This window comes from Schistocerca nitens, chromosome 6 (assembly GCF_023898315.1).
Source record: "Schistocerca nitens isolate TAMUIC-IGC-003100 chromosome 6, iqSchNite1.1, whole genome shotgun sequence".
Taxonomy (NCBI): domain Eukaryota; kingdom Metazoa; phylum Arthropoda; class Insecta; order Orthoptera; family Acrididae; genus Schistocerca; species Schistocerca nitens.
This window is the reverse complement of record NC_064619.1, coordinates 378088514-378111863: the sequence shown is the minus strand read 5'-3', so window position 1 is coordinate 378111863 and position 23350 is coordinate 378088514. Positions and strand designations below refer to the sequence as shown.

Here is a 23350-nt window from a genome sequence, read left to right as displayed (position 1 = left end):
AAACACACTGATGAATGGGTTCTCCATAGACAAAGTAAAATGGGCAGAAACGAAGGTTGGTGGAGAAAAAGGGGACGATACAATATAGGCATTTGTTTTTTGTGAAGACAGTGTTTTTAGTTAATCTGAACATATCAGTAAATTATCAGTCAAGGACAAAGTGTAATAGTCACAGAACAACTGAATCAGTGCTACATTCTGAATCTGTTGGACAGGTTGGGAAATCTGTGGAACATACACAACAGTGGAGGAGGGGTTAAGTTGACTGTGTTCTGAGAAAGCAAATAATGGCAAATTACAGACAAAGGGCAGTACTCAGTGGATGAAGTAAAAGAGAACCGTTTAGAATAAAGGATGAAGCTGTGAAGACTTAACTAGGTACAAGAAGTAAAATTAATGCTTTACCAGAAAGCTTCTATAATCACATCAAAGAGAAAAAGAGAGATTGTACTGATTGCTGTCTTGGAGATTAGGTCTAGGTAAAAGACCTCAGGACATTAACTCATGTTCAGTGGATACATAAGGGGCAAATTCAAAGCCCCCAAGCCATTGCAATGGTATTTTGGTGTTTTGGTATGATAATACAATTATTTAAGATCGGACATGTTTTTCTTTAACTACTAAAGTGATTGATATCTTTAACTAATCATGGGCAAAGAATTGTTTCATGTTTCAGCTATTTAACTACATTGGAAAGCAATTGGTTTGGTGACATGTTGATTGTGTGCCATCAGTGTACCATCATTTACACATTTGTGTTTGTACAAGTTGAAGCTTACATTCTAAATTTTGTATTACGAAAGCCAATTACTGTTTCTGTATAATGCAAATCATTTGTTGTATTATACATCATATTATCACAGTCTGCGCCACCTAGCTATTTCACTCCCCAATGATGACTCTTCACCTGACTCTAAAAGAAATAAAAAAATAGCAGGTAAAGGAGCTATCTTCGGCCAATTAGGAGTTTTATACCATTTAAAATTAAATTTTTATTATTTATATTTTTTAATGTGCTGCTGCTGTGTTCACTTGAACGTATCCTGTCTCCAAACAATTAGCTTTTGGAGCATTAAAATTTATTCGCTTTATATGCATTCATTTATTTGAAGTGATACATTACAATGTCAATGACTGGTTGGAAAGAAGCCAGTAAAAGTAACTCAAGAATTGGATGATACAGTTGTAGTTCTTTTTCTGAGAGGCAGTGGAAGGAGTCACATCTGTGGGAAAGAGAGAAAAGTACATCAGGAGTGGCTATTATTTGTGAAGTCAGAGGCTTGTCTAAGGATGTAAAAGCAACAATAATACAAGTGGTAACTGCATGTAGAATTTAATTAAATAAATGTAAAGAATACTCTGGGGAAATGAAGGCAGACAGGAGTGTGTGGAAGTTGAGTTGCATTGATTTGAAAGATGAGTAATGTGTTGATTTAAGAGTGTAAGGAAAAGAGACATTAAATATTATTGAAGGAGAAGAGAGAAATAGAGGATTATGGGAGATGAATAATGATGTATAGAGGAGTAAGCAGTGAGTTAAATTATTGTAGGTGATCCTTCTCAAAAACATAAATAAATATTTTCTGATATACCTGCAATCCGAGAAGTGATTAAGCTTGAGGGACATTCTAGATATGAAGCTATATTAAAAGGGAGGAAGTATGTGGTGCAGAATGTTAGGAGAAGTATGAGCTTTAATTTGAAACATTAAGTTGATGACACAGAAGAATTAGGTGATTCAAATGGCAGCTGAGAGAACTTAGAGTAAATTTCTTAGGGATTCAGGTGACAAGGAGGACTTTACATATGTATGATAGTTTTCTTTGTAAAATCAAACAATGGAAAATCCAGAATGAAGTGACAGCAATATGAAAAGGATAGCATGCTACTCATCATATAAAGGAGACATTGAGTCGCAGACTGGCACAGTATAAAGACTGTTATATATTTGAGATTTTGGAGAAAAGAAGTTCTTCTAAAGTAGAAAACACACACACGCATTCACACAGGCACAGCTCACACATATATGACCACTACCTCTGGCCAGGAAGCTCACACACATATGACCACTACCCCTGGTCAGGGAGGATGGACTGCCTCAGAGACAGTGGCCACTGATAGTGGTCATGTGTTTGTGAGTTGTGCTTGTGCGAATGTGTGTGTGCTTTCTACTTTGGAAGAAGGTCTTATTTATTTATTTATTTAGTCCTTCAAATCCTATATGTATAGAAAATATACAAGGATATTGGACATGGTTAGGTATATACAAGATAAAATACAGTTTGTATTGCAATCCTAAGGACTAGATATTGAAGTAATTTAGCAAAGATTCATACATGCAACAAACATTACAGGCAACATACAAAGTAGAATATTAATAATGCATCTTTATTTTTGTTGTTTGGCTTTTATATATTCTGTCATACTGTAAAAGCAATGATCAATTAAATACTCCTTTACTTCAACCTTAAAACTACAGAGTTTACCTATTTATTTAATATGGTTAGGTAGATTATTGAAAATCTTTATCTCAGTATGTAGTGTGCCGTTTTGGCACAATGATGTTCTCACCTGTTTCATATGAAGGTTAGATTTTTGCCTTGTATTGTGTGCATGTATATCTTCATTTTTTAATAAGATATCTGGGTGTCTATCGATATATTGTTTGATGAAAACTGATGTTTCATAGATAAAAATGCAAGGAAGAGGAAGAACTGACAGTTTTTTGAATATGGGTCTGCATGATTTCATATTGTTTACCCCTTCAATAATTCTTAGTATTCTCGTTTGCATCCTGAAAAGTTAATATATGTTGTTGTATTGCCCCAGAAGATTATGCCATATTTAATTACAGAATGCACATAGGAGTAGTATACATTTAACAGGCTGGCTTTGCTGCAACAAGTTTTTAAGATCCGTATCATGTAGCAGGTTTTGCTTAGTTTTCTTTGCAAATATTCAATGTGTACCTCCCATTTTTTGTTGTTCTGGAGCCAGAGTCCCAGAAATTTAGTGCTGTCAACACTGTCAAAAACTCTGTCCCTAAGTTCTATTTCTATGTTTGGGTGGTGTCTTCCTTTTACATTATAGAAGTTCAGTGCTACTGTCTTTTCTTTGTTTATAATTAGCTTGTTGTACTGAACCACTGTTCTACACTGTTCATTGTTTGGAGAGCGGAGTCTTTAAGTTTTTCTTCTGTTTTACCAATAATAAGGAAGCTTGTATCATCTGCAAATTGGAGGGTAGTTTGGCAATACTTGTTGTACATAAGATCATTGACATAAAGGAGAAACAGAATGGGTCCTAATACTGATCCTTGAGGGACGCCATATTTCACATTTTCATATCCTGAATAGTAGTAGCTGATTTTGTTATGGTCAGTATATTGCACTTTGACCACCTGTTTGTGACCACATAGGTATGTCTTGCGCCACTCATTGGATATACCTCTAATTCCTAATTGGTCAAGCTTCTGCAGTAGGGCATTAGGGTCAATGATGTCAAAAGCTTTAGATAAATCAAGACATATGCCTGTCACAAACTGTCTTCTGGCTGAAAGCTCAAATGTATAGCAGCCTTTTTGTGGTGCCTGTCTCTGAGCAGAAATCCATCCTTTTCATAACATTGTTGTAGTTTTCTTTGTAACACATTAATGAAGTTAGATGACTTGGAGGCATGAGGAGAATGCTTATTAGTACATGATATAATGCAGAGTGGTCCAAAGAAGGTCCAGGAAATGGAATTTGTGGTAATTGATTATGTAAGTCTAAAAGTGATATTGGATTAATGATAATGTGTTGGGAATCTCAATTCAATTAAAAAAGAGGTGGGGGGGGGAGGTTGGAGCATATCACAGAGTGAAAATCAATGTGAACCAGACAAAATAAGTAAATAGTTAATAGTAAGTGACTCAGCAGAGAGAGGAGGTAGTATTATGGCAAACAGGCATGTATCCCATGAGAGATGTTTTGGACAGTTTGAATTTGACTGAATGAAGTATGTGTTGTAAGAGGGTTGCTTTGGCGAAACAGTTGGCAAATCATTTGAAGAACTTATTGTTTTGAAATGATGACAAACTGCAATAGTAATCTTCCTGCACACACACTTTATATCTGTATGTTAATGCAGTAGTACCAATAAATTAAATACACATGAACATCTTGGACAAAACAAGTACTAATGTTCCAGAATGATAAGAGGTTTCTTAGACCACTCAAGTTAGTTAGATTTGATATTATTTATTGTAACAATGTGATGATATTTTCCTGGCTAAGGTTACACCAGTTGACAAGTTAGTGATAAGCTAAGTCATGATCAGTGTCTGAGTTGGAAAATTTCAATGATGGTAGGTTTACCCCCTCTCAGGTGGTGCACTCTATATTTTTTCTATGTTTCTCATTTTATATTAATAAAATTGTTCTAGTAAGTGAATTACGCTATGTGTTAACTGACTGATTCAACAGTTTTTTTGAGTAAATTATAAGAATCTCTTGGGATAAACATTAGCAGTTACACATTTATTTTGCCATCTTTTCTAAATTGAGGAAAGTTGTCCAGGTGTACATTTTTTTAACATTGTTGTTCTGTAAGGTGCATTTTCATGGGTGTAGGAGCCAAATTGCATCCAATAGAGACAGTGCAACCAACTGTATAAATTTTATTGCTTTTGAATATATTCAATTTTGTTCTAACTGGCCATTAATTCTGAATTTCAAAAGTGTTTTAACTTATCACATTATATAAAAAATAAATCGATCCTAACTAAAACCCTCCACATATCTGAGAGATGCCCATGACCATATTTGTCATACTTCTCTTGATCACCAAATATTTTTCATTAGATTTATGTAATATGTTCACTGTAAAAATCATAGACTATCTTTTGCTGTGATGATTAAGAAAAATAAGTGGGAAACCTCAGACAAACCAAATAATATAATGAAATATAATAAAAATATATAAATAATAAAAATGTTTTTGCATATCTCCTGCACATGAAGAAAAATGTAATCTTGATGTCTACCTTACGTTTTGATACGGTGACTGAGGGAGAAACAGGAACTAAAGTGAGATTGAGATCTGAAATAATCATATTTATGATAAAATAGTATGCAGTGTTGATATTGTAGGTAAGACGTGTTGTAGTGGTTCCTGAAATGAAAAAAAAAAGCTGGCCAATAGTTATATTTTATTCAACACTGAAGTTGCTGGCATAAAAAGCTAAGTTATATATTTCAAAAGCAGGAATGAGATAAGGAGACAATGAGATTTTCCTCCGCCTCTAATGATCAGACACTATGTTAAAATTCAACCTTTTCATTTATTCTTAGATCTTCATTTTCCAGATAACCTCATATGAAAACTTTACCAATTTTGGTGCATTTATCAGGGTGAACATACAAAAAATTGGAAGATGTTTTACTTGCCCCTGTATTTATTGTGGCTTATTGCCAAATTAATGAGAAATTTTGACAGATCATGTTGAATTTTGTAATTTCAGTAGACAAAGAGCAAGAAATGTGAAAGATGGTTCACACAACACCAGACTTCCTAGGAATAATACTTTATGTGAATATAATTTCCAGAAATTTGACACTGTGCTGTCAAAGTCTGAAACATCAGAGCCGCCATTGGATATTCAAACAGGTACGTTTTTCAACACTACTGACACTTTTTGGTATAAATGTGATAATGTATGTAATACGTGATTATTCTGTCATATATTTAAATTTTGCTGTGAAACAATGTCTGTTAGTATTAATCTTAGTTACTGTATTTATTTTCCATTGTTACTTCATTATTTGTTTAGTTCAAATTTTTGTGTCACAGTAAACATAGGCTTGTGTTATTTACAATTCCTTTGAGATGGTAAACATTAATTATTTGTAGTCATGTTCAAAATGTGACTGACATATACAGGGCTCCTAGAAGCATGAGCAATTGAATAACACAGTAGTTTTTTTGGTAGTTTGTTTTTGTGCATGATATTGCAAAAAAGTGACTTGTTCAGATGTTGCCACAGTACAATTTCCTCCACAAGTTGGTCAGTTTTGCTTAGCAATACTGATAGTTATGTCTAAACTGAGCTGGGTGTTGGAATGCAGTTATTACATGGTAACCTATGTTTTGTAAGAAAGGGAAAATTGTGGATGCTGTGCAGAGAATGATTATGTAAAGCTGCTAAATGTAAAGGTGACACACTGTAATGCTTCAAAATCTCACTGCAAAATGTCATTGCACAGATAGTGGATACTCATCAAACCAGTAGATCCTCAATCTCAGATTAGACTTTTTGTGGCATTGAGGAGTTCATATACATCTCCATTATATGGTTATTTCTGTGGATAATTGTGGCACAACATTCTACGAAAGAACTGAATATTCTTTCCACATCTAATGTGTAGTGCTACAGTTCAGAGATATGGACCTAGTATTTAGTATAATGGCTGCCATTTATTTGACAGCTTTCTTCATATTTTTGATGGCATCCTTATATCATATTGAGTATTGCAAGGAGCAGTTTTATTTATCTATGTAGGTTAACAGGTAGACCGCTTATGTCTGGAATACTGGCTACCCCCTGTTCATAATTCAGAAGAATGGGATATAACATGGATTACAATGACATTAGTGCACTGAAATCATGAAATCTTTAATAGCTCAACTTATTCAGTCTGAAATTCAAGTCAGCAGGTTGCAACAAAATGGAGCATCTGCACTTGTAGGCCAACAACCGTTTCATTTTTTGGATGATTTCTTTGGTAATTGTATAATCTTTTGCAGGATATGGCCTGCTAGGTGTCCAGAGCTTACTCCTTAGAATTTATATTTGTATAGTTCAGTGATTGGGCAGGTATACAAGAACAGTTGTCATATTCTTGAAGCTTTGGAAGGGCTACAGACACCCACTACCCAACATGACACATACAACTCAAGCAGTCCTTCTGAAAATGTTTATCATTATGCAGCATCATGTACAGTTATATCCAGGTTACAGCAGGACAGTACTGATACATACTGTAAAGAAAACTGTCCTATTTTAAGGATCACTTCAAAATTTAAATGCCTCACTAGCTCACAAAGAGTCAGAATACCTCTAGCATCCTGAGGAATGTGTGGAACAAGAACTGAAGAACAATTGTTAACATGACTGCATTGCAACTAGTGGTGTGAGACACTGAAGTACACACTGCATATCAGAGAGCTTCTCACACTTGAGTAATCATGATTTGAAGTTCAGTGATAGTAAAATTGACTTTTGAATGTTGACCCGTGGTTACCATAATAACATCATCAGTGATTTCTCCTCTTTTTTATTATTCTAAGGTGGAGAACAGAAAGTGCTTTTGAAATCAAACTCAGATTATTACATCCTTGGTTCCAAAGTGGACATCACTGCAGATCAGAGTCACGAATTGATGGAGCAAATTACACTGGATGATTTGAAGGAATTGCAACTCGCTGAAGTAAGTTTATGTTTGTAAATTTTAAATGTTACTTGTGTCATTTGGTTATACCAGTAAATTATGAGAAACATTTTCCTGTGTGAATTTAAAGCCAGTAGAGAAATTTAATGCTACCAAACTACTACACACTCCAGAAATTTTATGTTTTTTTATGTTGTGCATCCCATTCAATTGCTGTTTGCAGTTGGTGAATTGTTGTTTAGATGGTCTACATATTTCCTCATGTGGCTTCTGTAAGAAGTATAATACAATTGTCTGAAATTTTGTCACAAAAGATCTAATAGGAAGTGTTAACGTAATGTGTGAGGAAGTTATGATGGTTATAACAGAATTGTTTCTGGCATACAAGGGAAAATAAAACCGCTTAGAAACAGGCAGAAGACAAAGCCTATTTCTGTGCATTCATACATTATCACGCTCTGTAGATCCAATGAAGATTGCATACCTTCAGGAATGTAGAACAGGTCAAGGTGTACACTAACAGGAGACAAGCAAATGATAGAAACTTAGAAGAATGAGATTTTCACTCTGCAGCAGAATGTGCACTAATATGAAACTTCCTGGCAGATTGAAACTGTGTGCCGGACCGAGACTCGAACTTTGATAAAAACTTAGTTTGTACACTGCATTAACAATAACCTGTCAATATACTGATTGGTACTATTCACACTTTGCTGTCTAAATTTTAATTGATTAAATTAGAAAGGGAGCTGCTTTCTCCTCAGTTATGTTATATAGTTGCTGTTTATCTACTATTAGAAACTTAATATATATTTCGGATTACAGTGGTATTTTTAAAAGTGATGTCTGTTTTTAATGGGTGCTATTTATAGTATATTACTACTTACCATTCAGGTTTACAGTGAACTGTGGCTAACAGAACTTTTCAGTCGATATCCAATTGATGTGTAGAAAGAGAGACTAATGAGATTCGTTTTTAATTTTCTTCTGAAGTGTGCAAAAGTAGCAATAGTGGCCTCTGCAGCACCAGTCACTGCTTTGCTAATAGTGCCTCATATAATATTTCTGCTTGATACACCCACCAGAGTACATAACTGCATTCTGAACCTAGACAAGGGGATAACATGCACTTGAAAATTATTTTTATGTCTTGTAAATCACATTTCAGCTCAGAATATTTTTGTTACCAGAAACATAAATCACTATGGAGCAAAAGTATTCGGAAGTGAGTATAAGAGTTCCAGGATCCTTAAAAAGGCTTCTGCAAGTTGTATGATTATCTATTTTAAACAGTATTGTTACTGTTAACTTCTGCTGAATAAGTGTGTTGTTTACTGAAGATGTACTTCTCCAGAAGATCAACCCTTAATACAACATGGAATGAATACATGCAAAATAAGCCAACACTTTCATCTTTACTACATTTTTTAATGCTGTTTATCCGTACAGGTATGGAAGTTAAATTTGACCAAATGCATTGGAAAGAAAGATTAATATTCACTTGATTAAACTGGTGTTTTTCAGAGGAAATAATTATTTACGTCTGTATTTATGGTACATTACTGCTTGTCATGCAGTTTTACCACTGCTACTTACTGTGAAGCTAACAGAACATTTCAGTCTTTGTATATAGATATTCACATAATTTATAAAAGAATGGATAATAAGGTATTTTTCTAATTTTGTTTAAAAATATGAGGGTGTTTCAACAGACAGGATAGAAAAATGGTGATTTTGAATATAAAAAATATGCCTCCACAGCACCAGTCTTTGTGTTGTTTGTAATGCCTCATGTCATGTTCCTGCTATGACACAGACATTGCAACACTCCACATGGTTCCAGCATGACTGCTTCTAGGCTGTCAAGATTAAATCAGGCATATGACAGTGAGGCCTCCTGGAATTGGAATAAGGAAGATAAATCTGTGTGCAACTACATGGCAGGCTAGTAGTTACAGTCAAGTGCAGTAATTACTAAAATCCAAGACAGTAACTCCTGGCTGCTTGTTGTGTTCTTTAGTCTCATGATGTGTTATGCAGCTCTCCAGCTGTGCAAGTCTCTTCATCTCTGCAAAACTACTCCAACATACATCACTTAGACCTGCTTACAGTAGTCAAGTGTTGGCTTTTCTCTATAATTTTCACTCTCCATTCTTGTCTTCCCAAGTTAACCATTACTTGATGCCTAAGATATGTCATCAGTCTATCCCATGTTTTAGTCAAGTCGTATCAAAACAATCTTTTTTCCCAATTTGATTCAGTGCCTCTTGATTAGGTACTAGTTGCTAGATCTACTCATATTCTGTAGCACCACAATTAAAAGCTTCTATTTTCTTCTTGTCTATAATGATTATCTTCCATCTTTTTGGCTTCTCTACAAGGCTACATTCCAAACAAATATATTCTTTGAAGACTTCTGAATGCTTAAACTTACATTATATTTTAACAAATTTTTCTTTTTCAGAAATGCTTTATCAGTTCGTGCCTTGTATCTTTACTTCTGCCATTGTCAGTTATTTTGTTTTCACAGTATCAAATCACATTTATAACTGTTGGTGTCTAATTTGTTACACATGAAATGTATTCGCAGTTGTGAATACAAATGACCATCAGCTTTATAAGTGAATGATGACAGTGAAAATTTGTGCTGTTCTGGGACTGGAACCCAGTTTTCCCGTTTTACGTTAGCGGTTGTCTTAACCATTTTTGCTATCAGTGCATGGCTCATGGCCAGACCTAAACTTACATATGTTGTCATTCCTGTATCACAACCTGACTCATACACACAGTACGTAATTCTCACACAGGGGAGGACATCTTAATTGAAAGTCACTGCCTTTTATCAGTGGATAAATATGATGTTACAGTGCCTGTGTTGTTAAGAAGAACAATGCAATGTTTCTTCGGACTTGCATGCTCAAATTTTCATTGTTGTCATTCCCTTATACAGCTGATGTTCATTCATATTTCATAACAGATGTAGTCATCACAGTGCCTGTTCCTGCGAACATACATACATGTCCAAGGGAACATTGCATCGTTCCTCTTAACAACACAAGCACTGCAATATTGTGTTTATCTGCCAACAGCACATGGCAATTTTCAGTTAAGATGTCCTCCCCTGTATGACAATTACATAATGTGTGTACAAGTACAGGTCATGATGCAAAATGATGACAAATGGAAGTTTGGGTCTGGCCATGAGTCATGCATGGATAGCCAAAACGGTTAAGGTGACCACTAGTGTAAAGCGGGAAATTCGATTTTGAGACCCTGTCTGGCACAAATTTTCATAGCTGTCATTCACTTATACAGCTGATGGTTGTTCATATTCACAACTGCAAATACATAACAGCTGTAGTCACTGCAGTGCTTGGTCCTTCAGTCATGCGAGCATGTATGAAGGAGTGTTGAATTGTTCTTCTTAACAACAAAGGCACTGCAATATCTAATTTGTTAACCTAATATCATCAGCGTCACCATATTTAATTCAACTACTTTCTTTTACCCTTGTTTCACTTTTGTTGATGTTCATCTCATAACCTCTTTCCAAGACACCACCCATTTTGTTTGAGAGATCTTCCAAACAATTTGCTGTCTCTGACATAACTACTGGTTCATTGGCAAACATCATAGTTTTTATTTTTCTTCCCTGTTTTAATTCCTTTTTCAAATTTCTCTTTGGCTACTTTACTGCATGCTCTAAGTACAGAGTGAATAACATGGGGAATAGGCTAATATTCTGCCACAGCCCCTTCTAAATTACTGCCTCCGTTACATGTCCTTCATCCTTTATAACTGCAGCCTGATTTCTGTACAAGTCTTGAATACCCATTTGCTGTCTGTGTTTTATCCCTTATAACTTCGGCATTTCAAAGAATGTGTTCCAGTCAATAGTACCAAAGCTTTTTATAAATCAGCAAATCTATAAATGTGGGTTTGTCCTACTTTAATCTGTCTTTCAAGATGAATCATTGGGTCAGTATGTCTCCATATGTTGCTACATTTTTCTGAGATCCAAACTGATCTTCCTCCACATCTGCCACTACCACTCTTTCATTCATTTTGTCAATAATTCACATTAGTTTGGCATATTAAACTGATGGTTCAGTCATAATCACACCTGACAGTGTCTGTCATCTTTGTTATTGGAGTTATTACATTCTCTTGGTTTCTGAGAGCTTAACAAGCTCATGTATCATCAGTAAGCAGGTCAGATTGGCTGTAGGTTGCACTAATTATATAGAGAGAAGAGACTTGCACAGGATAGATTAACTTCAAGAGCTGCATCAAACCGGTGCTTGGACTGGAGATCACAACAAGAACATCTGTCATATGTAGGATTTGGAACAGTTTTGTCATGGCTGGCTCTCTCAAGAATCTTAATGATTCTGAGGTAATGCCATCTATTGCAGGTACTCTGCTTTGACCTATGTCTTTCAGTGCTCTGTTGACACAATTTTCTGTTTCATCTCCTCTTTCCTTTGTATAATATTGTCTCACAGTTTATTTCATTTATACAGCCCTTCTACATATGACTTCTGTGTTGGATTCTTTTAGTATCATTAACTTGCAATCTGAGATTTGATGCATGTACTGCTACTTGTCTTTTCCCAAAGGACTCTGTAATCTATACTACTATATAAAGACAAGTCGTTGTATAATGTAGTTACCAAATATGTCAAAAGTACTTGACTGATTTACTTCAGATTTTTGTATGATATGGTAATAAATGTTTGGACAGATGTAGACTACATTTTTTTAATTTATGTAGTATATAAATATATGCTTACTACATAAACAGGAAACATTGTTAGGAAAAATCTCAAGAAGTTCTTGACCAATTTACTTCAAATTTTTACATGATACTCTAATGAAGCTTCAGACAGACGTAGGCTAATTTTTTTAAATATATTTGGTACACAAATATATACTTAAAATATTTGCTACTATACAAAGACCAGTTGATGTTTAACATTGTTACGGTCAGGAGGGGATTTGTAAGCTCTGAAACTTTCTAAAGTAATTCCTGTCTTCAAAAAAGGTGATAATAAAGATATGAATAACTACAGGCCTATCTCAATCTCATCCTGCTTTTCTAAAATTTTTGAAAAAATAATGTCCAAAAAAATGATGGACTTCATTGAAAAAAAAAAAAAAAGATTTACTAAGTTTAGCTCAACATGGGTTCAGAAGCAACAAATCTACTGAAACTGCGTATATGATTGCATAAATACGCTTTTAGAAATGTTAGATAGAAAACAACCCATAACAGGCATATTTCTGGATCTGTCAAAGGCTTTTGACACTGTTGACCACAAAATATTACTGGAAAAATTAGAACACTACGGTATCAGAGGAATTGCAAATAACTGGATTGCTACATTCCTAACCAATCAGATGCAGAGAGTCAGCATGAAATATACTAATAGACAAAGCAATTCAATAACCAAAATACTATCAAGTAATAAAACTGTAAAGCAAGGTGTTCCACAGGGCTCAGTATTGGGACCCCTACTTTTCCTCCTGTATATTAATGAATTGAGCCTGAATATTGATGCACACAAAACAATAATATTTGCTGATGACACAACTGTACTCCTCAAAGGGGAGAATACAGAGGCTGTACAAAAAGCTGTGAACTTGGCTACTGATCAACTCAGCAACTGGGCAAAAATCAACAGATTAACTATCAACAACAAAAAGACAGCTTCCATGAACTTCCACACAACACAAAATGCAAATTCCTCTCAGCCATCTGTCACTATAAATAACCAGTCAATAGATACCGACACTGTTTTCAAATTCCTAGGTCTGTGGGTTCAAGATAACCTGAAATGGAATACACATACAGGAAAGGTAAATGCCAGGATTTGTACTGGCTGTTATGCATTGAGTGTACTGAAAACATGTGCTAGCCTGAAAACATTAACCAGTGCATACTACGCTTACATACAAGCCCACCTAAAATATGGTGTAATATTCTGGGGAAATGCTCCAACTGCTCTGAGCACATTCAGAATCCAGAAGAGAGCAATGAGGATTATTACTGGGAGCAAACCCAGAGACTCCTGCAAACCCATCTTCAGAAAGTTGGAAATCCTTACACTGCCTTGCCTCTACATTCTTGAGACTCTAAAATTCTTCAGAAAACACATAGTGCCAACTGACCCCAGAGTCGTAAAAAATAATGAAATACATGAACACAACACCAGGAAAAATGCAAACCTGCATGTTATACGTGCAAACACTCAACTGTGTAAAAAGGGAGTTTTCCACATGGGCCTCCAACTGTTCAACAATCTTCCCACTAGTATTAAGTCCATCAAAGACAGCATAAAATTTAGCAAAGCCGTGAAGTCATATTTGTTGTGTCACTGTTTTTACTCTGTAAATGAATACTTAGAACAGTAATCTTGCTGTTGGTGTTAAATTGAAAACATTGAGCAATATAATACATTAGGATACTATAGACTTACGTTAATATATGTTAACAATGTTAAATGATATTTCCGACATCTGCAACACACTGTGTACCATCAGATCACATGGAATAAATAAATAAATAAGGTCAGGGTAATTGTAAGCAGCTGGTATAGAATTTTGCTGGAGAGGCAGTTGGTGTAATTTGTGGCAGAATTGTTTTCAGCCATCATTTTTTTTATTCTGACATCACTTCCATCTCCTTTTTTGTTGTTGAATTTTGTTAATTGTTGAGCTTTTTATGTTGATGTGTCTAGCAGTTTGTTAGCTCCAGATTTCAGAAGAAAGAAAATTGTATTATTTTCTTTTATTTATTGCTAAATTAAAACACATTTATTATCTGTTGAGTTATTTTATCATTCCCAACTGAGATTATAATAATGAAATTATTTAATTTTAAGCAAAATAAGAAACCACTCCATGTTTACATTTACCCTCTGAAAATTACAAAGTGGGATGATTGGGTACAGATACTGAGTGGAGATTGTGTAACAATATGATGATGTTATTTCATTACAGGTTTTGAAAAATGCTGAGAACCTAGATCAAAAAGTGTACAGATTGCAGCTATGCTGTAAATGATGTGTCAAGGGCTGTGCATGATTTATCAATGAAATTACATTTTTATGAGAGTCCAGAAACAAAGTATACAAACAGTTTATTCTTTTATACAGGATTTGCATCATTTTATTCAAATTTTTTCTTTAAATGAAGGGTACCTCAGGATAAATTAGGCCTTGAACTTCCTCAAGCTGTTTCTTCACATATTGAAGCAACACTGGCCAATAGTTTAATTACTCATGCAGTAATGGAAGATCCTTGTGACAAAGAGGAACTTAATTCTTTGGTACAACAAAATGATAAACAGAATTTATTGAAAACTCAATCTGAAGATTGTCATCCTAGTGAGGATTTATGAAACACAACCTCTGTATTTTGTATTCCTTTGAAGAATCATGAGCACCAACTGAGCACCTGCAATGGTCCCAAAAGAATGCTAGAGATCCATGTGTAGTTTAAACCTTCTATAACAACCTGAATAATTTGTATTAAATATGTGGGCTAAAAGATAATGAGGAATCATGCTTTGTCTACAACTGGGATAAGTCTGTGTTTGGCAATGACTCAATTAGAGCAATTGCTCTTGGGACAGAGGGACAGTTGCTGAAGAGGTCTCTTCTGGATCAGGTAGAGAAATCATCAACTGTTTTGCTTGTGTTGCTACAGATGACACTTACTTGCCATCATTGATCGTGTGTAAGGATGGTGCAGTCACAGTCGGTGGACTTTTACGTGTACTTAACCATAAACACACTAAGCCGCTTCAACACATGGGTGGATGGAGGAGTCTTTTATCAGTGGGTCACTGCCTGCCTGACATACAAAAATGTCATACAAATCATCAGTTATCCAGTCAAAGTACTGTTTAGATATTTGATGGGCATTAGTGGAAATGGCTGTGCTTACTGAGCGATTTACCTGACAGACACCCCTTGACAAATTTGTGTTTGGCCCTGTTGAAACCATATGTGCTTAAAAGCTTAGCCATATATTTTTTGTTTATGTGCTCTCTTTATGTGTATTAGCAAGGAATACGTTACCTACCATTACAGTTTTAATGATTGTCATCTACCGCCAAATGATATTCGATAAAGTGTTACAAAAATTTGCTTAATTTGGAATTTTTAATAAATTCCTTTCAAAAATTGCTCATTTTGGAACTTTTATTTTATGTTGGTTGGGGTAGTTGTAAACACTGGTATAATCATCCAGGAAAATGTTCAAAAGTCATGACAGTGTTGGTTTACACATTCCCCTGCTGGCAAATCCACATCCAGTTTGCAGTTATCATATGCCCCTGATGTAATGGGGTAAATGTAAACTTGTTTTGATGTCTGTTATTTCAGTCCTATCATATCTTAAAATAAAAAAAAAAAATGACTCGTGCAAATCAAAGTCAAAACTTCTCAAAATCGTTTCCAACTACTACAGCTGACCCTACTAAAAATCTCAAAAAGTTCTTGAGAAATTTACTTCATATTTTTACTCAATATTGTAGTAATCATTTGGACAGATGTAGACTACATATTCTTTAGATTATATATGGTGTATAAATACACAATGTACCATATAAAGGAGAAATGTTATTAGCAATTTCGTCGAGATGTTCCTGAAAGATTTACTTCAAATTTTTGCACAGTACTGTAATAAGCAATCGGAGATATATAAAACTGATAACTTGTTCCACGTGTGATGGCATCAACTTGTATAAGGCACGAATGGTGTCCTGCAGCATAGCCATCCACGTTGCCTTCACCTGGTTCCAAAGTTCAACTGTGGTTGTTGGTATTGTATCACATCACTGCACCTGTCATTTCACCATATCCCTCACATTTTTGATTGACAAAGAGTCTGATGATCTCATGGGCCAGGGCAAAAGGCTGACATCCTGTGACACCAAGAAGGCACATGTTCATGTAGCAACATGTGCATTGTCTTGCTGTAAAATGGAGTCTGTGGTGTTGTGCAGAAAGGGTATGGCTACAGGTTGCAGGAAGTCATTCATGTAGGTCACGCTGGTCACAGTGCCCTGGACTTGCACCAACTGTAATTTGTGGTTGTACCTGAACATACCCCACACCATAAGGCCTTGAGCTGGTACCGAATGTCTGGTGCAAATGCAGTCATTGTGACGCCACTCCACCTGTCTGCATCAAACCAAAATGTGGCCATCATTGTCAAACAAACAGAACCTGAAATCATCCAAAAACTATACCTAATGCCATTCCTGTCCCCAGTGATGTCATTCCATATAGCATTGCCATCTGGCATAAATCTGCACATCTGTCAAAGGTAGGTGGAGAAGTGGATGACACACATAACCCGTGCCATAATGAACAGTGACGGTCATCGCTGATAGTGTACAATGTGTTACATGGTTCCACTGGTGCGCCAGAGCCGAGAAGATGAAGATCTGCTCTGTAATGGCACTCGATTGAAGTGTTGATCTTCTCGGTGGATGGTCTGGGTGATGCGACATGGCCATTTTCGTCATGTTCTACAGGCTTCCGTGAACCATTCTGCACACACCTGTAACACTGCTGAAACCCTTCGTCCCACATGAGCAGCAAATTCCTGTATAGAAGCGTCACATTCTCCCATGCCGGTAATATGTGCCCTCTTTCAAACTCACTGATTTGATGGTATGATTCATGCATATGTCCGTGAGGCACCCTGTAAGTCTGCTCAAGTCGTACTGATCCATTGCCTTCAGTTTATAGTGGCGATGAGATCTGCAGGCACATATTACCTTATTGGACCTGATGGGATACCAGTTCGATTTTACACAGAGTACGCAAAGGAACTTGCCCCCCCTTCTTGCAGCGGTGTACCGTAGGTCTCTAGAAGAGTGTAGCGTTCCAAAGGATTGGAAAAGGGCGCAGGTCATCCCCGTTTTCAAGAAGGGACGTCGAATAAATGTGCAGAACTATAGACCTATATCTCTAACGTCGATCAGTTGTAGAATTTTGGAACACATATTATGTTTGAGGATAATGACTTTTCTGGAGACTAGAAATCTACTCTGTAGGAATCAGCATGGGTTTCGAAAAAGACGATCGTGTGAAACCCAGCTCGCGCTATTCGTCCACGAGACTCAGAGGGCCATAGACACGGGTTCCCAGGTAGACGCCGTGTTTCTTGACTTCCGCAAGGTGTTCGATACAGTTCCCCACAGTCGTTTAATGAACAAAGTAAGAGCATATGGACTATCAGACCAATTGTGTGATTTGATTGAAGAGTTCCTAGATAACGGATCGCAACATATCATTCTCAATGGAGAGAAGTCTTCCGAAGTAAGAGTGATTTCAGGTGTGCCGCAGGGGAGTGTCGTAGGACCGTTGCTATTCAAAATATACATAAATGACTTTGTGGATGACATCGGAAGTTCAATGAGGCTTTTTGCAGATGATGCGGTTGTATATCGAGAGGTTGTAACAATGGAAAATTGTACTGAAATGCAGGAGGATCTGCAGCGGATTGACGCATGGTACAGGGAATGGCAATTGAATCTCAATGTAGACAAGTGTGATGTGCTGCGAATACATAGAAAGAAAGATCCCTTATCATTTAGCTACAATATAGCAGGTCAGCAACTGGAAGTAGTTAATTCCATAAATTATCTGGGAGTTCGCATTAGGAGTGATTTAAAATTGAACGATCATATAAAGTAGATCGTTGGTAAAGCAGATGCCAGACTGAGATTCATTGAAAGTATCCTAAGGAAGTGCAATTCGAAAACAAAGGAAGTAGGTTACAGTACACTTGTTCGCCCACTGCTTGAATACTGCTCAGCAGTGTGGGATCCATACCAGATAGGGTTGATAGAGGAGAGGGAGAGAAGATCCAACGGAGAGTAGTGTGCTTCGTTACAGGATCATTTAGTAATCGCAAAAGCGTTACGGAGATGATAGATAAACTCCAGTGGAAGACTCTGCAGGAGAGACACTCAGTAGCTCGGTACGGGCTTTTGTTGAAGTTTTGAGAACATACCTTCACCGAGGAGTCAAGCAGTATATTGCTCCCTCCTACGTATATCTCGCGAAGAGACCATGAGGATAAAATCAGAGAGATTAGAACCCACGCAGAGGCATACCGACAATCCTTCTTTCCACAAACAATACAAGACAGGAATAGAAGGGAGAACCGATAGAGGCACTCAAGGTACCCTCCGCCACACACCATCAGGTGGCTTGCGGAGTATGGATGTAGATGTAGATGTAGATGTAGAAGTGGTGTTGTGCTGCGATATCAATGTTGAGCTCGAACACATGAGCCGACGTGGTTCAAATGCTTATCATTTCTGTAGAACATGCTAATGTACATGTCCTGTGAATATAAACACCCTATCTCTAGATATATATGAGAGAGAGAGCGGGGGGAGGGTGGGGGGGGGGGGATGTTGATAGCAAAAACCTCAATAGATTTGACCAATTTACATCCAGATTTTACATGATATTCAAATGAATATTTGGATGGACATATGCTGTATATTTTTAATATATATAATATATAAATTTATACATGATATATAATATGGATAATTTGTTAGCAAAAATATTGAAAATTTACGCAGGAGAGCTCAAAGTCTTAGGTGGGTGAGCATTTCACATTATGTCAATAAACCAGTCATGAGTAGCACACTGTGCTACCTACAACACAAAAAGGCTTCAAACTGCATACCTCCTACATCAATGTAGAGCCTACATCATTGGCGCTAAGCCTCATGCACATGAACCAGTGCGTGCAGTTGTTTTTGAAGTATTTCAGTCGCTCCATGGACTCAAGCAATATGGTCCTCCACTGAAGTTACAGCTGTGCCATGTACCATACTCTTCCTACTATCCCACAGAAAATAGTCAAGAGTTGTTAGATCTGGTGATTGTGCTGGATGTCGAACTGGTTCACCTCGACCAATTCATCAATTGGGATATGCGACGTTGAAGTGATTCTGCACATTGACATCGGAGTGTGCTATATCTCTGTCTTGTTGCAGCCACATGTCCATCTGAATATTAAGTGGCATGACATCCACTAGGGTAGGCAAAACATGTCCAATAAATGTGAGATAGATCGGTCCTGTTATCCTGTTTGGCTGTAGATATGGTCACCAATTATCCCAATGCAGAGGTCAATATCAATCCTATGTCGGTGATCCTAAATCACCTGTGCATGCAGATTTTCATCTTCTCAAACATGCACATTGTGCAAGTTTAATATGCCATCTTAAGTAAATACGAATAGTACTAAGCTTAAGAATTGTGGCTGGAGTATACACTGCTGTAAATACTACTGCCCCTGTCATGGGTAGTCCACCTCCCGTAATGCTGGATTTTCTAAAGATGGTATGGATGGAGCTGGTGTTCATAAACAACACACCACACAGCACTTTTACCTGTGTGCTGTGCCTGTGCCACCTGCCGAGTGCTGGTGGCTGGGTCACTTTTGAACATTGTCAGCACATCCTCCTCCAACTGTAGTTTTAGACTTGAACATGGGCAACACACATCAAATTTTGACACCTACCAGAGGGCAAACAGTAGACTGGGGATAATATTCTCATGTACCAAGCACAAAGTGCTACTGCTTTGCTGTACAATGGACACACCATGGACAAAAAATACCTCCATGCAACTTTCTGGCTTCTCTTAGGCCTCTCTATGGCTGTAAACAAAAAATGATGTGGGGTATGTCTGCTTGGAAAATGTTCCTCGTACAATCTTGCAGTAGCTCTCCCATTGCAATCTGTTTTGCTGTATGCAAGCACCATGTTTATCATTTCCACAGCTGTGCTGTTACATGTCACACTGCTATTAATTACATTACTAAGCTGGCAGACCACACAAGGCCCATAGTAGGATGTGTGCAAGGGCTGAGTGGAGGAATGTAGTGCATGCACAAGAATTATATTAGGCTTAGGTTTTCCATCTGCAGGACTCAGATGGCTAAATGATTGCATAACTATTGTATTGAGACAGCAAAATGACTCTGAACAAACTGTCACAACCATTCATTCTCAGACTTTGATGCTGTCCACACTTCTATTAGCATTTTGGAGTCAGCATTGAGGAGTTTGGTAGGCCTTATTTGCTCCATCCTCTAGGCATTTTCCTTTTTGAGTGTTACAACTATAATTCCCTCTTTGAATTCCTTAGGCATTTGGTCATCAGACCATACATCATTTGCTAATTCCAGTGGGGATGCTCCGATAACATGCTAAAAATGTTGGTAAAATTCTGCAGAAAGCTGGTCATGACTCTGTGGTATATGCTCTCTGTACCTTGAAAGCTGCTACTTTGATTAAAAAGTTCTTCAATGAAGATTCTTTCTTCCATCGTGAGGACATTTCTGTCTCCCAAAGTGTTTTTGCGTAGTTGTGCATTGATGGTTGCTTGTTGGTAGAGATAACAGAAGTAGGTGTGAACATGAGGCATTATTTCGTGTTGTGCATGTAACAGTTGTCCAGATTCATCATAGACTTGCACCCGGTGGCCGAACTTCCTCGGATGGCGCCTCCTAGCCATCATTGCCACACAGTCATTTCATTTTGTGTATGAATTGTTCTAATTCAGAGCACTTTTCAGATTTGGTCCTTATTTTCAATGACACAGTTGAAGTTACCACTAATAATTAAGCCATCAGTGCAATTGGCAAGAAATTCGATAATATCTGTGTGGATAAGGGCTGCTCGATATTAATGATTTTGGCTTCTGGGCTGTGCATAGGTATGCGATGTTTATTCACACTGGTGGCTGCATTATTTAAAAGCTGTCAAACGTTTTGATATGGACTACCACCATGAATTAAAGTGCCAGTCCTAGTTTTATACACCCTATAGAGGTTAAGCACATGTTTGTAGCCAGATTTGTAACAATCGTCAGTCAAAAGCTGTTTAAGAAGTACCGCATCTATGTTGTTAGTTCCATACAAGAAACCTCTGTCACTGGGTATCCAGTTTATATTGAGGGTGGTTATATTAAAAGTTTGCAGGCTGCATTGTCAGACATACCCTGATCTTGGTCCTTCCATCAGTCTTCCCAACTGCAATCCTGAATCTCAATCTCATAAGTATGTGTTTACTCATCTGAGTCCCCCCCCCCCCTTTTTTTTAACAATTGCATCTTGGGCTCAAATGGTTTTGATTGGGATTTTTGTTATTGCCTGTAGCTTCTCTGTTGTGTCCACGGGCCTGCCATGTGTGATAAAAATTTTCTCCTTGTTGTATGACGACAGTTTCTGACTAATGTTCATTAATAAATTTCCTTTGTATAATGACCTCACCAGAACTGGGAAACTGAGCTGCATCTTTTACAGTATGTTTTGCAGTCTGTTTTAAAGTCCCTGCTTTGAAGCTTTGTCTGATATGCTACCTCAGTCTCCATCAGCTGTTTTCTGTCCCTCTTGCTCCTTATCCATTTCAGAAGTCAGTGACTGCTTTGTGTTGGAAATTGATGCACTACTGGTGTTGGTGTTATTGGAGGCTTTAGGTGCCTCAGACAGTTGACTTACTTGAAAATTATTGCCTCCAAAAATAGTTAGTTCACAGGTTTGATCCTGAGATGAAATCTTAGCACAAGTCTGTATCAGAGTGCTTCCGGTATGACATAAGAGTAAATAGGAACAGCCCTGTTCCCTGCCACATTCCCCACTAGCCTAACCTGTGCAGCCAGCTGTGTTGTTTTGCAGTGAGTACATTCAGCCCACAGGTGTTCTGTAGAGTTACACTCAGTACAGGTCATCATAGATTGTCAATACCCGGAATTCGCCAACATACAAAAATTATAGAGTATGTTTCTGTAAATCAATTTCATGGTTCAAAGACCATTATTCTACTTTGAAGTGCACACTACCATCCCACTTATCATTTATAATATTGTAGACATTTTCATAGGGAGACAGGCCTGACACAAGACACCACCATCAAGTTTGAAAGGCAAATTACACATCTTAAGTACTCAGCCAAAGACCAGCACAGCTTATCTGCACCGTACTCACCTTGTTGTTGCTGTGCATGCAGGTAGAAGTTCCATGTGTTGACATAGAAAGTGTTAGTAGTAAAGTCATGCTTGCCCACCAACAGAATGACATTTTAGTAATTGATTGCAAGCAACTTGGCTTTTTGAGATCCACACAAAAAATTGCCTTTTAGACAGGTGTTTTGCTTCACAGCTATTTTGTCACCAAGACTGGAGCAAATCACCACATAAGTTTCCAAACATGCACAGAATTATTTTACAACTGACCCACTATGTATAACTTTTAAATTTTTATTTGAGTATATTTTAATTGCTGGCCATATTTTTGTTGTATATGCTGGCAGTTCTAATTCAGGGGCTCCCTGTGCTGTTCAGTTTTTGTCCTCCTCCATGTTTTCAGGGACCACCTTCTTGATGAGATGCAGAATGTGACAACCTGGTACATTTGAGGTGTCATAGAATTAAGAAATTTCATCTTGGGAAATATCGGATGATACAGTGCAGCATTTCTTGGTATGAGAAGTAGATGGGAAAAATTATTCAAGTATTGTCTACATAAGGGTTTAATATGCAATTGTTTTTACAAACATGCTACAGTTTCCAAGTCTCCTACCAATGAATCGAATTAGTGACCTGCAAAAATGGCATTTTAGAGCAATTTTCAAATATGAAGCATATATTGCACCAATTAAGGTTTATTATTGAATTGTACAAAAATTTACTCTACAAATTATGATATAATGAAATTATGAAACAAAAAAACATGAAAAAAATTTAATTGTGCACTTCTACTTTTAAACTACTTTTTTTTTTGTGGAGAGTAGTTAGTATTTCATAGCAGTCCTTAGTAATAGATTACAAAGAAAAATACAAAAAGTAACATGACAATGATAAATGTACTTTTCT

At 36.9% G+C, this 23350-nt stretch overlaps 1 protein-coding gene across 1 annotated transcript in view; it reads left to right on the top strand.

Moving 5' to 3' along the window:
* Positions 1 to 23350, top strand: part of LOC126262308 (uncharacterized) — a 248561-nt gene that overhangs the window by 206701 nt on the left and 18510 nt on the right. The window contains exons 8-9 of the mRNA XM_049958852.1: positions 5501 to 5646; positions 7327 to 7466. Of these exons, the coding sequence (XP_049814809.1) occupies positions 5501 to 5646; positions 7327 to 7466 (286 nt within the window). The remainder of the gene's footprint in view (positions 1 to 5500; positions 5647 to 7326; positions 7467 to 23350) is intronic.